The sequence below is a fragment of the Camelus ferus genome, chromosome 35 (genome assembly GCF_009834535.1).
Source record: "Camelus ferus isolate YT-003-E chromosome 35, BCGSAC_Cfer_1.0, whole genome shotgun sequence".
In the NCBI taxonomy this organism is placed as follows: domain Eukaryota; kingdom Metazoa; phylum Chordata; class Mammalia; order Artiodactyla; family Camelidae; genus Camelus; species Camelus ferus.
In genome coordinates this window covers 21,183,121-21,200,287 of record NC_045730.1, presented here as the reverse complement: position 1 = coordinate 21,200,287, position 17,167 = coordinate 21,183,121, and the positions used below count along the sequence as shown (strand labels likewise).

General features: G+C 50.1%; 1 protein-coding gene across 15 annotated transcripts in view; it reads right to left on the bottom strand.

Moving 5' to 3' along the window:
* Nucleotides 1-158: 158 nt before the first annotated feature.
* The window catches only part of LOC102507360 (partitioning defective 3 homolog), a 456,005-nt gene continuing 438,996 nt past the window's right edge, over nt 159-17,167 (bottom strand). For 9 of the 15 annotated variants that reach the window (XM_032474041.1, XM_032474036.1, XM_032474033.1 and 6 more), the window contains 2 exons: nt 6,788-6,915; nt 822-1,215 (listed from right to left, as the gene is read on the bottom strand). In XM_032474041.1, coding sequence (XP_032329932.1) covers nt 822-1,215; nt 6,788-6,915 — 522 coding nt within the window. Of the gene's footprint in view, nt 1,216-6,787; nt 6,916-17,167 lie in introns of all 15 variants that reach the window. The other 6 variants (XM_032474032.1, XM_032474034.1, XM_032474043.1 and 3 more) reach the window with 3 other exon arrangements.

Genomic DNA, 17,167 nt, shown 5'->3' with positions numbered 1-17,167 from the left:
TGGGAGACTCCTGTCCTTACTACCACCCCCCACGGCGTGACGCACATGGCCCACGGGCAGGTGGCCCTTCCCTCCCAGGGCTCACACCCGCCTCCCACGTTCCCCACGCAGAGCTGTGGGGAACTCAACACGTGTGTGAGGAACAGGACTGAGCAAGGGTGTTTATAAACACAGACAGAATGGTCACTTTATTGGTAACACTGAGTTATAAGGCAGTTACAAAAGGACCCCCCTGATAACCAGACAGTGTTGGAATATGGCTTCGTTTCTTTTAGATGAAGGACCTTTCCTGTTACAAGGAGCTGAAAAAGAAAAGGGAAACCACACTGGTACAAAGGATTATAAACACTGTGCCAGGAAGTACCGTGGAGCCCCAGTGTCTGGTGAATGCCACCCACTGTCATCCACCAGAGACAGAGACGTCACCTCATCCTAGGAACTTAACGGGGAAAAAGGGAACAGCATCACCCTCGGCTTCAGGGTTACCTGTCACCACGAGTTGTACAGGGAGGTACCCAAAGCCCTAGACATCTCATGGGCTGGGCCAGGATCCTGGGTACCCAAGAGATGCAGAGCATATAAATGCCTCGAACAGGTGATTGTCAGATGGCGGGAAATCCTTCCATGACGTAGACACTTGAGACAGAGTGGCAAAGACATTAAGGCCTTCCATTGAATTGCCCACGCTGCTTAAAGGCACTGATACCAACAAGAGAAATATTCCGTAGTACCACCGAGGTTTTAAAAAAACTCCCCCAGGACAAGTCTCCGTAGGAAAATGTCCTTTATTGCATGACACGCAGCATCCGCTCTCCTCTGGCTCAGGAATAGAAGGGCCGCCCCTTCTCGGGAGTCTGGAGTCTGTTCAGCCTGGCGACTTGTGACGGGGAGGGCGGCACGTCCTGCCGGAAGGGCCCCTTGGGGGGGACGTGACTGGGGTCCTGGGCTTTCTTATACGAGTCATAGCTGCCGAGCCCCTCGGGAGGGGGCTGCTTCTTCACCTGCTGCTCCTTGCGCCGCTGCTCCTGGCGCAGGAGCTCCTGGGTCTCCAGCATCACCCTGGCGTTGAAGCCGTGGCCGCCCAGGTAGCCGTTGCGGGAGCCCTGGTAGCTGGAGTACCGGGGGTTCTCCTTGGCACTCTGGAAGCCTTCCCCAGGGGAGTAGTTCTGCTCCCAAGAATCCTGGGAGACGGAGCTGGCGTTCTTCCTGCTCTGCCTGGAAAGCAAAGCCCAGAGGTCAGTGCGGGGCTGGGGGTGGGGGGAGATGGGGGGAAAGGCGCGAGGGGGCGGGTGAGCCCGAGTGGCGCGTCCTAGCCCAGCACACGGCACTGCATCCCAGTCACATGCCAGACACAGGGATGGGGCTGCAGGGGTCAAACGCTAGTGTCCTCAGGCAGCTCAAGTCTGAGACCAGCTCACCAGCAACGCTGACCGGGGGAGAGTAACATGCAGCAGCTACCCTGGGGGCTGCTCAGGGTAACGATCGCTCCTGCAGTTTAGACTCATTGGCAAGATGCTGTATCAGAGGGTGAGAGATCTGGTAGCTTCGACAGCAGTAACTGCTCGCTTTAGAACATTACAAGTCAATTCTAAACAACAAGCCAAACGAATATTTCACACCATTGCCACCATATTGCCAGAGATGGTGGCTAACAGTCCCTGCTACGGATCACAGCATGAGTTCAGTTATGAAAGATTTAAGTCTACGTGCCTTCGTGATTAAAAATGCAACAGGCAGCCCCTTAGAGCTCCGGCTTTCAAGTTGTACATGTCAGCAACTGACACACTTCAGACTACATGCCCATCAGGACTGCGGACCCTGGACGTGTGTGGAGTGAGCACTATTTTCCTGCCCATGGTATCATCACCAAAGGCCAGGAGAACTTAGCTCACTTTCTGTCATCCTAGGATGGGGAAATAAATCAGAGTCCTATAGAAATTTCGAATTCTTAGCGCTTCGGCAATAAAGTTGCACATCATTTTCGGGAAACATTATTGTTTTCAAACATCTTTAATTTACTATCAAGTCTCTAGATGCTTTTATGAATTTACAATAAGATTGGCTATGATAAAGTAAAACAATTCTGGGACAGAAAGGAAGACATGCCCTAATTTTTTTGCCTTGAGAATGGAAGAGCGCGAACGAGAACAGAGTAATAAAAACAAAATATATTGCTCCATTTATCAATAAGAAAATCATTCGGTGACAGTAGGCATTGCTCAGCCTTTCACATCACACACAACACGACAGAAAGACTCTGGCAGACAGAAAATAAGGTCCGTGAAGCACTGGGTCTCCCACAGGAATGAAGCAATTTGCATTTTTTGAACATTCAGAAGAGGCATGAACGTGGTTTAGGATGAAGTCTGCCCATTTTCCATATGGCCTACGATGTAGTCAAGAGTATTTTCAATAAGGAAGATAACTAATGGCTAGTATCACTCCTGGGTATGACTGATTAACTGAAGTGTCTACAGGATCTCTGTTCCCTTTTAGGAATCAGACCCCTGGTACGATCAGCCCGAGCAAGAACCCTTAGGTTTGGTGAAGGCTTTATTTGCAAAACGCGCTGATTATCTTCACTTAAAAAGTCATAAATTACTCTGCCTCGAGCCATGACTGATGGAAGGTTCCCGCATGGAGCCAAGGGATTCCACGTGAATCATGAAACTTTTAAGCAACAAACATGTTACTGATGTTACAGCAACAGAGTGGGATTCCCTCCTGGGTTAGCTATCAATTTAAGGATAACAAGAGACAGGCTTTACATCCTTGGACGACAGAGGTCCGCTGGCCTTCTCCATCCCTACCTCCATCCCCACGAGGTTCTGCACCAGAAGATGCATTTTGAGTCGGTCCAGGAAGACAGTCTTTTTTGTAGTCAAACACACTGAGAATTCACTAAAGGTTTGCTCAGGATGGGAATTATGAAAGAATTTCTTGTAGGTAAAATTTTCTTCAAATGAGGCAGTTTAGAGAGAAGGAGAGACAGACCCCCCCACCCCGCCCCTGAGGTTCAAAGTAAGACGTGTGGGGAAAGTGTATATATCTCCTCAGAAAGGAAGCCAGCGTCTCAGCAAGCCCTTGATTAAGGAAGAGAACAAGAAGTGGGCAGGCGGTAGAGGCGCGCGCGGAAGCAGCACACGGCTACGCGTCCCCCTGCCGGAAGGCTAGCAGCGCGGGCTTGGGGCGCGGGGCTGGCGGCCCGCGGACACTGCTCCGACCCCGCGCCCGCCGGCCACGCCAGCCCAGAGGTCGTCCTCCCGGGGCTCGAGGTGCCTCCTCTGGGAAACAGGCAGAGTCTGTAACCTCGGTGGGTTACGGGGAGAAAGGAATTAAGTAACACCTGTAAAGTGCTCGGGAAAGTGCCCCCTAGTACAGGGGTAACTAATGGGTGACTTTAACTTTGCCTCCAACAATCAGGCTCTGGGTTTGGAAGGAGAGGGAGTGTCCTTCTAGCCAATGGAAAAAAATTGAAACGTTAGCTTTCCATCCTCAGTCAGAAGGATCAGCAGAGTTCAAGGAGCAGAGAGAGGCGCAGGAGTGACAGGGGAACCCTCCCTCGGTGACCGAGAAGTGAGCTTCCCACGGTCCCACGACCACGCGGGGGCCACGGGGCAGCATGGCGGCGACGAGGCTTCACTCCTCTCCGTGACTGTCTTTACAGCCGTCACCCAGGCTTGTCTGGCCCTGCAGCGAGCTCACCGGAGAGTTCTGAGTCCCTGCAAAGCACACAGCCTGGTTTGGCAATGACTGCCCCCTTAGTGGCCCTGCCTGAAGCCCACCCTCATGGTGGGGCGCGCTTCACTCACATTCAGAGCTGCCTCCTGGCTATGAAGGAACTGAGCTAGGAATTAAAAATGGATTTAAAAGAAAAAAAAAATAATTTAGGAATTAAAAAAAAAAATCCTCATCTGACTGAGAACTATGTGGTGATCTCATGTTTCTCACCGACATTTCAAAATGAAATGAGTTCTGCCTGTACATCTCCTTAATCAGGGCGAGAATTCACTGCCCCCAGCCCCTGCCCAGCGCGGCTACGCACCCTAATTCAAACCACCTTGTCCAGCGCGCCTCATACAGAGTCCTGACCGTTTGTCTGATGCTCTGCTTTGCAGCCGAGCTTTGTGTGTGTGTGTGAGATCTTTCTGGCATCAAATGCCACAGCAACTTCTTTGGACAAAACTCCACTAATTGTCCACATCTAAAGAGCTGAGGGCAAATGTTTCTGAAGGCTCTCACGTGGCAGAAGCTCGGCGCGGACTACCACGCATGCGGGTCCTCATGGCCCTCCTCTGACTCCAGCTCCTGGCTCCGCAAGGAGCCCCCTGGGTGCGCAGCCCCTGACCGTCCCCACTCAGAGACGCGGGTTGAGGAGTCACAGGTGACCCCGGAAATGCACGAGGCTGAGCCGCATGGGTCCGCTTGGACACAGGCATTCTTCAGTCCGTGGCCTGCAGCTGGCTGTGCAGATGCGGAGGGCAGGCCAGAAGTGACGTGTGATCAAGCCCCGCAGGTAAGGTCACCTGCCCTCTCTGAGAGGTGAATGTGATGTAGAGGCTGGCCGGCCCCGCTTCCCTCAACTCACACAGCTCTTTCAGGGTTTCCCCTCTTCCGTCCACCCGGAATGAACTGGCGAGCCGTGAGGGAGCTAGCGCTGACCAGAGGGGAAGGAGGCTCACCCGCAGCATGGAGCCCCTGGCCCACTGTAGGGGGGAGCAGGAGAAACCCCGGGGAAGCCCTGCCTCCGTCTTGTCCGCAGACCTCGGGGGTGGCCCCTCCACCCCCGCCCCCGCCATCTCCTCCCACACGAAGAGCTCGGCCAGCCCTCGCCACTTCTCACAGGTACTCTCAACACAGCCTGAACGCAGGGAGCCAGATACTGGCCAACAAGAGGTCGCAGCCCCATCCAGACATCTCCGCTCCCGTGGGCCGTGATGTGCTGCCACCCCTGCCTGGCGGTGGCACGAGGGCCGCCACGTGTGTCGGTTCATCCACACCCCTGGATGGATGAACCAAGCCAATGGGCTGGGCAGAGGGGTCTTCCACTGGTCTCCCACAGAAGTACCCAGTGTCGCGCATTTGATGCACAGGTGATGCTTAGGGTGGCCACTCCTCCTCCCTCTGGTCCCTTTCCTCCTCCCACCTCCCCCTCCACGTCCTCTTCCCCGCCCTCCTCCTCCCATTCCCCTCCCTGCACCTCCTCTTCCTCCTCCATCCTCTCTCCTCCCCCTCCTCCTTTTCCTCTTCCCTCCCCCTTCCCTACCTCCTCCCTCTTCCTCCTCCTCCCTCTCCACTCCTCTACCTCTTCCTCTTTCCTTGTCCTCTTCCCTCCTCCTCCTCCTCCACCTTCTCTTCCTTTCCCTCCTCCCTCTTCATCCTCCTCTACCCCTCCCCCCACACAGCACGAAGGGCAGGAGAGCATAGTGGACCCAACGTCTCCACCTGTTCGTGTGCCACACTCGGGCACAAAGCCCTTGGGAGCAGTGAGCCTTGAAGAGCAGTGGTTGAGGGTGCGGGCAGGCTGGCGGCATTCTGTGCTAGTGTGTGACCTCAGGGAAGTGCCTCAGTGTCCCTCAGACGTCTCCGAAGTCCTGTCCAGACCTACACTTCTGTGAGTCTTCCCTAGACTGGGCTAAATAACTTATTCTTCTATTTAAAGGAAAGAATGCTCCAGTGCTCAGAGGAGACACAGCTTTACGGACTGAGAAAGAACAGCTGAGAACGGCGCTGTCACCGCGGGCGGGGGAGGCCCCCGGTAAGACCTTCATCTACACCCCCGAGGATAGGGCCGACCCTGGTCGGCGTGGTCTGTCCCTCAGGGTTGACGGAGTAATGATCCCGCATTTAAAGGGACTCCCCGTTACCAGAAATTGAATCAAGATCACTTTTATCTCAGTCAGGTATTCAGGTAAGCATTTGCCCCAGATGATCTACGTGATGTAAACACGGTAAGTGGACTGTTTCTGCCCAGTTGGTTTCTGCCCCTGGTTTTGAAATAGAACAAATGCTGATAGGAATTGTGATTCTAGGAGAGGCTTGTTTGGGGACGTTTGGGAAGCTGAATGCTCTTCCACACCGTCCTTGTGTACCGTGTGCGGAGGAAATACTTAGGCGGAAAACAGCTGTTATTTCACTGAGTTCGGGTCCAGGTACCAGAGGGCTTTCCAGGCCTCTGGCAGAGGATGCAGGAGCAGAGGTGCCTCCCTGTGGAGAGCCCAGCATGGAAGCCCTTCTGGCTTGGCCGTCAGCTAGTGAGGCCGCATCCCAGGACTCTGAGCAAAAACAGGGACGGGAGGGCGGCAGGAGTGGGAGGCTCAGGACCACTGGCCCTGCCCAGATGTGGTGCATTTACCTTTTAGAGAGTTCTAGACCCACAGTTACCCCGGAGCTGGGCAGCTGGGAAGCTGGCTTTCCATTTTCCTGATGAGGAGTCTGTCCGGCCCTTGGCCACAGGGGAAGGAGCCAAGCCCACACCAGAACCAGGTCTGACCCCTAAGCCCAGCCTTCAGGTGTCAGGTGGCATCACATCTGGGGAGGGAGCTGGGAGGGGGTGGGGGTGGGGGGCGTGGGCAGGCGTGGGCTGGGGATTGGGGGGGAGAGTGGGGGCGGGGTGGAAGAGGAAGTGGGGGGGTTGGGGGGTCGGGCAACGCTGGCATCTCCGCGAACACCGCCCTCCCATCCTGAGCCACGTGGCCACGCCGCGCAGGGCCTGTCCTGGCCCCCGGGCTGGGAGGCCGGCGGGCGGCACAGAGGGGCTTCCGGGCGGTGGGGGTGGGGGGCGTACCGGGGCAGCGAGCTGTACTGACGCTGGGCCTGCTGGAAGCTGTCACGCTCCTCCTGCCGCTGGCGCTGCATCTGCACCTCCACGGACACCGAGTGCCTGCCGCTCTGCGCCGCCGGCCGGGGGCTGGGCTGCGGGGGGAGAGCACAGTCAGCAGGGGCGGGCTGGAGCGCGGGACCGGCCCAGAGACATCTTGCAAATTCTGAAAAAGCACGTGCAGTTTTCTCAAGAGGCGTCTAACTGGCCTTGTGAACCCCACAAACCCCGTCATCTTAAATTCTGATTACGGCTTCAGGATGGTTTACAGCGCAGAGGTCACCTTTCCAGTTTCCTTAGTGAGGTTTGGTAAATACTGACGCTAGACTCAGCTGGAAGAGAGTACGGCTGCTCAGAAGGCTAGACGTAGATGCCAAAAGATAGAAAAGTTCGCGACAATTCATGCAAGCGGGACAGTCCGCGGGTGCAGGCGCAAGCTGGCCGTGCTGGGGAGTCCGCGGCTGTTCCGTGTTCTAGCCTAGCAGCAGGATACAAGGTCGCTGATTTGTCTCTTAGGAAAGAATGACAGTTACATTATGAACTAAGATTAGTTGAAGCCAGGCCCCGTTCGGCATGCACACGGGTCCTCCGGTCCACGGATGGCGGCCACACACGAACGGAAACGCTGATCCAAAGAATAAACCTGCGCGTCCACGGATTCTGCACTGGGCTGTGAGCTAGTGCCTTCTGCCTGAGTTACCAGGAAGTGGCATTTTTACCTGGGTTAATTACATGCTGCAGAGAAACTCACTCCTCCTGGCTGAGTACCTGGGGCAGCCGGCCCTCTGCCGACCGCAGCCAGAGACCCGCTGTGCGGCCGGGCTGTGCCCTGCGGACGCTCTAGTCTCTCACTGATGGCTTTAAGCTCGCCTCTGAGAGCTGGCCTTTTGAAACGAAAGTGGCTCTGCTCAAAATAGACACCGATACCTCTAATTTTACAGAACACCCCACAGCGGTTCACCTAGCATCAGTGGCATGCGCCCCTAAGTAACCCTTTCTGGTGCTTGTCGAGCTCGGCCCGCTTTGTGTTGTGCAATAGGCATTTTCTGAGAAAAGAATGTCTGTTATTAACAAATTATTGATTTTTTAAAATAAATTTTTAATTTTTTTAATGGAGGTCCTGGGGACTCAACCCAGGACCTCGCGCATGCTGAGCACCTGCTCTACCCCTGAGCTGCACCCCCCACCCCCCCGCGTCTCTTACAGCCAACGGTGGACTTGGACCTGATAATACTTTTCTAAAATAATACGAGCCTCTGCATCTGTCTGGGGCATCGCCGGGGAACACGTGTGCTTGGTACTTAAGAGCAGCCCCGCTGGTGGGACTTTGTGTGAAGAGAAAGACAGCAACTTCTGTCGCCCTGAAAGTGGCCTGGCCAGCCGTGTCTCACTGGCTGGTAGACAACAGTAAAGCAACAGACAGGACAAAATTTCAGAGCATGTGGGCATCGCCGGCGAGCGTATTAAAAATATCCCAATACAAAAATTCCGCGAGAAGCGATTAGGCTTTACAACACCCCGGTCTCTACTAGCGCGTGTTTATAACCACACGCATCAGAACAGATGTGTGTTCAGAGACCCACTCCGCAGTGCCGCTCAAACAGCCTGTCAGCGGTGGCTTCAGCGAAGAAAAGACTTTGCCGAACACTTATGCAAACAAAGCAGGAGGCCAGTGCTCCTCAGGTGACAGGAGACAGTTCCTTCCATCCCTCTCGGGGACGCCGGCCCAGGGGAGCGCGGGACTGGTCTATTGTTCACGGTGAGCCCAGGAAACCTGCGAGGAGACCCTGGCCAGGGAAGGCAAAGTGAGGGCACACACCTTCATAAAGCACCCCATTTTCCTTTCCTTCCCATCCGGGCTAAGCGACAGCTACCTGCCAAGGTCTTGAAAGAGATGGCATTCAGCTGTAGGACGTAACACCCAGCTTTTACACTCGTGCTGCTCTGTGACACGCTGCTGGTGGAGCACGGAAAAGGAAATGCAAGGTCTGGTAGAAATTGCAGCTGTATTTTTAACATGTTGCTCCCAGAGGCCTGAAAATTTGACTCTGATGGCGGGTGGTGGTGGTGGGGGGAGTTGAGGGGACTTTGTTTCCACAATGGTGTGTTTTCTGACACTGTTCACCTTCTCAGCAGTGCGAGCTGGCTCTGGGTGAACTCCAGTAATGAAATTATCATCAGATGGGATCTGGAAACTTAAATGGGTTTGGACCTCGGCAAACTGCCACACTTCGCTCTGTTCGCTCACTCTGATTAAGTACAGGCCTCAGCCTCACTACTGGAACTTCCTCGTTCTCTCTGCAGAGCAGGCGAATGGGCAGGGTGTTAGAGGCACTCTCGTCTTTGTGATGAAACTGGGCCAGTTTTCGAGGAAGAGTGTGTTCACGACGGGCCCAGAGCAACCACTAAAGAAGGTTGTTCTGGCAAGTTTTCTACTTGGCCTGAATCAAAATAACCTGATGCATGACTTCAGTGAAGATCTCCTCAAAATGTAAATTGTGGGAACAGCGGTACAGCCAATGACCCCGAGCTTCAGGCGCTGTGGTTTTGTGGTCTCCATCCCCGCAGCAGAGACAGAGTGTCCAGAGTCCAGAATCACACAAAGGTGGAGATGAAGAAAGAGCTCATTTGCAACCCCAGAGAGAAGGGCAAGACGGCAACAAGGCGCCCCCTCTACAGGGAAGCACACAGGTGACGCTGGACTGTAATGGTCCTGGGAGTCACGGGATGACAAGGTGCTGGCTTTGTTCTAAGAGTACAGAGTGTAAATAACCCTGGCCTTGTTTTGGATGAAGTTGGTGATGAGCAATGAGCTTTCAAGTAAAAAAAATTGCCAAGATGGCCAAGGCCATAATAATGATAGCGGTTGTAAAACAGAAATAAATACGTAGTGATCTCTTTCGCAGGACCCCAGAGAACCATGGTACGTGACTCCTTTCATGGCTTATGTTTAAAAGCAAAAGTCGGGGGGTGGGCACGGCTCAGCGGCAGGGCGCCGGCCTTGCATCTGTGAGGTCCTGGGTTCAATCCCCAGCACCTCCATTAAAATAAATAGATAAGTAAACCTAATGACCCCCCCCAATTTTTTTTAAAGTAAATTAAAAAAAAAAATCACAAGGGAAAACTACGCAGGTTGCCTTTGTAAATGAATGGCAAAGTACTAGTCTGTGCCATGATTATAGAGAGATACTATTTATAGTGTATAAAAATCATACAAAGCTTGGGAAAGGTGCCCACCATTGGCATCCTTACTAGTGGAGGACAAAATACTGGAAAATACCTTCCATAGAGTGTTTCACTAAATTAAGTCATTAAGCACTTTTCTCCCTCAAGTGAAGTCATTCTTATTTTTCCGAAATAGATAATACAAAAGACAAAACAAAACCAAAACTGTTAATGGACTAAAGAAAGAACAAATATACACTGTACAAAGTTTTGGTTCTAATTAGAACTGGGTGATATTATCAGACTTTCAGAGCTTCATGTAAAAAGCAGATGTGTCTTACAAAATAAAACTCATTCATTTTATTAACATTTACAGAAAACATTCAATAATTTTTAAATACTTTAATTTTTCTTCACACAGATAAGAAAAAGAGCACTATGCATATGTGTGTGTGCACTTGTATGTACTCACATACACACATGCATTATATAGTCTTATAAATGATCATTTGGGGTGGGTTTTCTACTTAAATTATGAATAATAAAAATTTTCAAAATGTTACCTATGTCCAGGGCAGGTAGAGAAAACAAAAATAAAATACACAAAGTTTGTGTGCTTTGGACGAAAACCTAGGATGAAAGTGACAAAGAGGGCAGTAACACAAAAAACAGTGCTGTCCTGTGGCAATTTAATGCGCTGGAACCTGAGTAGGGACTCCATGCTCTGATAAAGATGGTAATTTAAAGATCTGGGAGGGCGAAGAAATAGTTTTTATCCCATAAATCATGCAAAGAGCGTTAAGTGGCTTACTCTGTTTTAAAGTGGCCGCTGCCAACACTGGTAACGATTTTCTGCAGTGGACTTGCGGGCAACTTCTGATCAACAAAGTTAACTTTTGTCTCCAGGTCCTGTCCTCCGAGCCCTCCCCTCCACCCGCCACACACTGTGCTTACATAGCGATCGATTGAACTCCGTGGGCTCTGAATGTTGAAAAGCTTAATTGCCACTAATGATGTGAGTAATGGTTGAAAAACTGCAGCGCCTACCAATTTCCCTCATCAAGATTTTATAAATATGTGTTTTGGTCTTAACACATCATTTGTCTTCGTCTCATCTTTCCCAACCAGGGGTTTGGATCTATTTTCCGTCTTATCAGCAGGTAGGTTGAAAATCAAGGACCCCTCTAGGGTGGCCGATGGTGGAAGGCGGCCCCGTGAACTGCACCCCTGAGGGCTCTGGGGTGGGACCTTGGCAGGAGGGTGGGTCGGGGCCACTCTGCAGCAGCGCAGAAACCCCCTGTCATGCCCGAGGGGTGCGCCTTCGCTGCAAGAGGGGCTTTCCCTCCAGGTCGATTTCCCAGGGAGGCGACATCCACCCGACCTGAAACGCAGTCACGCTGCACATGGCGAGGCTGTCCACTGAGGAGGCATTTCCTGAGTCAAGGCCAGAGCCCAACACAAGGAAATGACAGCAGGGCCCTCATAAGTCTTAAGAAAGAAGATGACAAAAAGAGGACATCGTGCCTCCAGCTTCCCCGGGTCCACGGAGGGCCGTCCATGTCAGACCCAAAAGCAGTCAGAAGAGCCGTTCAAAGTCCAAGGCAGGAAAATGGAGAAAAACAAAGCAAACAGAAACATCTGTCCTTAACACGTTGATTGCCACATCACCCAAATCTGTGTTTCCTAAGGGGCACATGACCCACAGTTAAGGACAGACAGCTGGGAAGGAAGCTGGGGGGAGAAGAAGGTACTCACATGGCAGGCGATCAATTTCCTATCTGGGGGACCAAACCGCTTTCAGTCACTACCAGCCAGGCTGGAAAGGATTGAGCAACACAGCTATTAAAAGTTCCATTATCCCATCCTTCAGCCGTGTCAGCCAGCAAGACTGCTCGTGGGCAACGCTCAGGTACGTGCAAAGTTTTAACAGCAAACTATACTTACATCTGCAGCCTGCAATTTAATTCTTTTAAAAGCAACACTAAGTCCTGTCCATCTCTGAGCTCTGTGATAATAACCTAACCTCAGCTGTTGTTCCATTATCTTAAGGGAGACTTAAAGAAGCTTGCTGCTTTATTTATGCTGCACTGGGCACTACGTGGGGGAAAGTAGCTTTTTCCTCTCTTCTCTTTCTTCTCTTTCTCCCTTCAGCTTGGGGGAGAATTCACTCCAGTGATGGGGCTCAGGACATTTTCTGGGCCTCTGCTCATCTAAAGACCTCTTATGTCACAAATCAGTCCCTTGGGCCCAAGCATTATTTTGAACAAAAGCCCAAGGACAGGTGCCTTCTGTTCTGCTGGAGTTGAGAGGGAACATTTTGAAAATGGATGAGTTGAAAAGAGCCACTTGGATAGCTTCTCTGCAGCTTCTCTCTGTATGTAAAGTCATCGGCTTGGATATTTTTCTATGTGACGTATCTAATTGTCCTTCCTGTGTGAGCATTGTTTCTTTAATGATGTATAGTTGGGTGTTCATTTTGGGACATAGGCAAAACATTCTCTGACATAAATCTCAGCAATGTTCTCCTAGGGCAGGCTATCCAGGCAGTAGAAAAGAAGTAAAAATTAACAAGTGGGACCTAATTAAACTTATAAGCTTTTGCACAGCAAAGGAAACCATACGCAAAACAAAAAGACAACCTACAGAATGGGAGAAAGTATTTGCAAATGATGAGATTGACAAGGGCTTAATCTCCAGAATGTATAAATAGCTCATACAACCTAGTAAGAAAAAAACAAACAACCCAATCCAAAAATGGGCAGAAGACCTAAAGAAGCAATTCTTCAATGAAGACATGCACATGAAAAAATGCTCAATATGACTAATTATCAGAGAAATGCCAGTCAAAACTACAAGGTATCACCTCACACCAATCAGAATGCCATCATTCAAAAGTCCACAAATGATAAATGCTGGAGAGGGTGTGGAGAAAAGGGGACCCTCCTAGACTGTTGGTGGGAATGTACTTTGGTGTAGCCATCATGGAAAACAGTATGGAGATTCCTCAAAAAACTAAAAATAAACTTACCATATGATCCAGCAATCCCACTCCTGGGCATACATCTGGAGGAAACTCTAATTCAAAAACATACAAGCACTCCAATGTTCATAGCAGCACTATATACAGTAGCCAAGACGTGGAAACAACCTAAAAGTCCATCAACAGATAACTGGATAAGGAAGCTGTATTATATTTAAACAATGGAATACTACTCAGCCATAAAAAGAATAAAATAATGCCATTTGCAGCAACATGGATGGACCTGGACATTGTCATTCTAAGTGAAGTAAGCCAGAAAGAGAAAGAAAAATACCATATGATAGCACTCATACGTGGAATCTTAAAAAAAGAGAAAAAAGAGGACACTAATGAACTCATCTACAAAACAGAAAAAGACTCACAGATAGAGTAAACAATTTTATGGTTACTGGGGAAAGTGAGTGGGAAGGAATAAATTTGGGAGTTGAGATTTGCAAATGTTAGCCAGTATATATAAAAATAGATTTCAAAAAGCCAAATTTCTTCTGTATAGTACAGGGAAATACATTCAATATCTTATAATAACCTTTCATGAAAAAGAATATGAAAACGAATATATGTATGTATTTGCATGACTGGGACCTTGTGCTGTACACCAGAGACTGACACGTTGTAACTGACTGTAGTTCAATTTTTAAAAATGTTATTTTCTGGTGCATAGCATAGTGATTCAGTTATACATATATATTCCTTTTCATATTCTTATTCATCATAGGCTATTACAAGATACTGAATATAGTTCCCTGTGCTGTACGGTAGGGCCTTGTTGTTTATCTATTTTATATATAGTAGTATCTGCTAATTCCAAACTCCCAATTTATCCCTCCCCACCCTACCCCAATAATTCTAAAAAGCATGGCAATTTCAACTGATAGGGTCTAAGCTGTACACACAGCTCGCAGGCAAGTTTGTGGTTCCTTAAAACAAAAATGATTACAAATGATTCCAATGGGTGAGATCATGGTCTCTTCCCTTCCAAAAGACAGTGACCTTTCAAGGTCAGACTACATTGGGGAAAAGAAAAAAAGATTCCAAGAAACTCAAAGCTCGTGGTGCAAAACAGATAAAAAAACCCACAGCCCAAGCTCCATTTTGAACAATGGAGCAGCCCTTAATAAGGCAACAGTGTGAACTGGAATGAAAGTTAACAGCCTAAGTAGAATTACAGTCACTTGCAGCTCATTTACAGGATCCGCAGAGTGGGGGGGACACAGCAAGATGCCAATTGTTTTGAAAATGAAAAAAAATAAATAAATGAGAAGGTCAACTTCTGGCCGACAATTTAGGAAATTATTCCATCCCTAAGGTAATCAGCCTGTCATCCAAATAATTCCCTACTCACTCATCACGGGAAATGACAGTACAAGCCTCGCTGTCGTCCAGAAGTTCCTACGGCATTTTGATACATGGTAATTTGGCCCGTGACCTTCGGCAGTGGGGCTTCCTCATGCACAAGACATCCTCAAACATTTTTTTCCCAATATGATTGTTCCTATTAAGCAGGTAACATAGAAACACATGCCAACATGTTCATGCCCTGCATTAAAAAAAATGCAAACTTATAAAGAAACCAAAGTAGATAACAAATCACTGCCACACCTCCCAGTGCAGAACTCGTGCTAAGAAGTAGGAAAGGCTCATCTAGCCCCCAGAGAACCTGGAGAGCACACATGTGGATGTTCTCACTGACCAGAAATAACCCCAGTCAATCTTTCCCAAAGATCAGTTTCCATTTCTCAAAGTTACATACTTAGAATATATTCCGACTTCAAAGAGGTGGTCTTTCAAGCATTTCCTGCCCACCTACCCTGATGTGGATGTGGTTCCTCTGAGTTCAACTGTCCACACCCCCACCAGCACCTGTGACCACGACTCTACAGAGCGTTCCTTTCTTTGTTCTCCAGAACCAGACACAGGGACCGGAAGATGGGAAACACTCAAGAAATGTGATGAGTGAGAGAATGAATTCCAGAATAAACGTGTGAACATGCTGGTCTGAAACCCACATTCCCAGGGAAAGCAACATGGAGCGACACTGGCCCTCCTGGGCCGCAGGGGGCGTGAGAAGCCCGCGGGGGCTGGGTAGCTCTGAGCTGGGCGTGTGTGGGGACCACTTCCATACGCGGTGCCTCTTCGTCCCTCAGGTCGCCGCTGTCCTCACTCCTGCTTTCAGGTCCTTTGTGCAAATATACATAGTTAAGGAAGTGTAAGTCATCCACAAAGCAGAAACAGACTCACAGACCTAGTAAACAGTCTGTGGTTACTGGGGATGGTGGGGGAGGGGTAAATTTGCGAGTTTGAGATTTGCAAAGGTTAACCACTATATATAAAAATAAATAAATTTATTATGTACAGCACAGGGAACTATGTTCAATATCTTGTAATAACCTTTCATGAAAAAGAATATGAAAACGAATATGTGTATGTATATGCGTGACTGGGACCTTGTGCTGAACACCAGAAACTCACACTTTGTAGCTGACTATATACTTCAATTTTTTTAAAAAAGGCTGTCTACTACGCATGACAGAAGAAGCCCGCTTTAAGAAACCCAGCAGGAATGGGTTGAGTCGTTACGATAAACAATGTAAGTAGAGTAACAGAATTCTGTCGCGCCCCACAGGAATGACTCAGTTTACTTGTCATCTAGAAAAAGAAACATTTGAAAGCGATGTTATTAGCTGGGGCGCTGTGGCAGAGGACAGCTGGACTCTCTTGGCCTGTAAACCTCTGGCACCTGTTTTACAGCCTCCCGGGTCAGCCAGGCTGGTTTCCTGAGATTCTGCTCCGATGCTGGACTCACACTGCCGGCTGCCTGTTCTACGGCCCCATCTTCCTCACCTGACCCAAGGTGAGGGCCTTCCAAGTGGCATGGCTTCTCCGATGCTTCCTTCTTCTTTGATTTGCAAAACTAACCTTTCACAACTTCCGACTTGCTCACCACATCCCAGATCAGAACCTTTATGGGTTTCTGGCTTCTTAAGGAGTGCTCTGAGGGTGCTGGATTTTAGGACCAAAAAGGACCTCGTGATGCTCTAAACCCTGGAGCAGGGCTTCTCAGCGTCTTACAGGATGACTTGGAGGTTCAGACCCAGCAGGCCTGAGGCAGGGCCCAGGAGTGGGCGGCGTAACAAGCTCCTGGGAGGAGCAGGGGATCTGGTCCGCGGGCCACACCTGGCGCAGCTCTGCCCCCAGCAGCAGTCACCCGGGTCTGCGGAGGCCTCTGTTCACCGGGAAGAGACCTGCTGACACCTTCTTCACTTGACACGCTCCACGTTCTCTTAAATTTTCACTCTAACTGAAGGTTTAGTCACTGACAATCAGCTGCTCTAACCCTCTTGGTTTTACAAATAAGAAAACTGAGGCCCGGGGGAAAAAATAAACTATTTCTTCTGACCTGGCCGGTGGGTGGGCATCCTATCCTGACATCATCCTTGTTCAGACTTTCAATCGCGCATCGAAGGCTCCTCCTCCCCCCACCCCCACCACCTCTCCTTCCCTGGAGGATAAGCAGGTACTCGTCCCACCGCCAGCCACGTAGCTGGTCCCCTTTCCCAAATAAACCAGGATATTTCTCTGCTTCCGCCTCTTCTCACACCACTCCCTTCCGCCCCTCCCAACGCTCACGTGTAATCGCATTTTGAACTGAACTCACCTTTTTGGACCCTAGTTCCTCCTCAGCTCAGGAGCTCACCTGCATGGATGGCGCCTTTTGATTCCAACATCGCCCAGAACTGTGCCACCCACAAGATCCTGGATTCCCGAAGCAGACTCCTTGGACCACAGCTTCCCAGGCTTTATGCCCCAGAGGCCGCTGTGCCGAGCCCCACCCCCACATCCTCCCAGGCCATCAGGGCGATGCCTCCCTGAGCTGTACTGACCACCCGGCTCAGACTGGGCTGGGCTCCACCAGCATCCTCACCAGGCTTCCAGAGCGCCTTCCTGCCTTCCTGCCATGCCTGTCTTGCCAATCCTCATCACGGAATTAACCTAAAAAATTATTTTTTCTACTCCCAGTCCTCAAAGCATTGCGGGCCATGGTCACATGACCACACGGACCGGACTTGCTAATACCCTCAGCTAGCTCTTCCTACCCCGAGCGCCTATGAAATCATCTCCACCAGACTCTCGCTCAGGTTTCC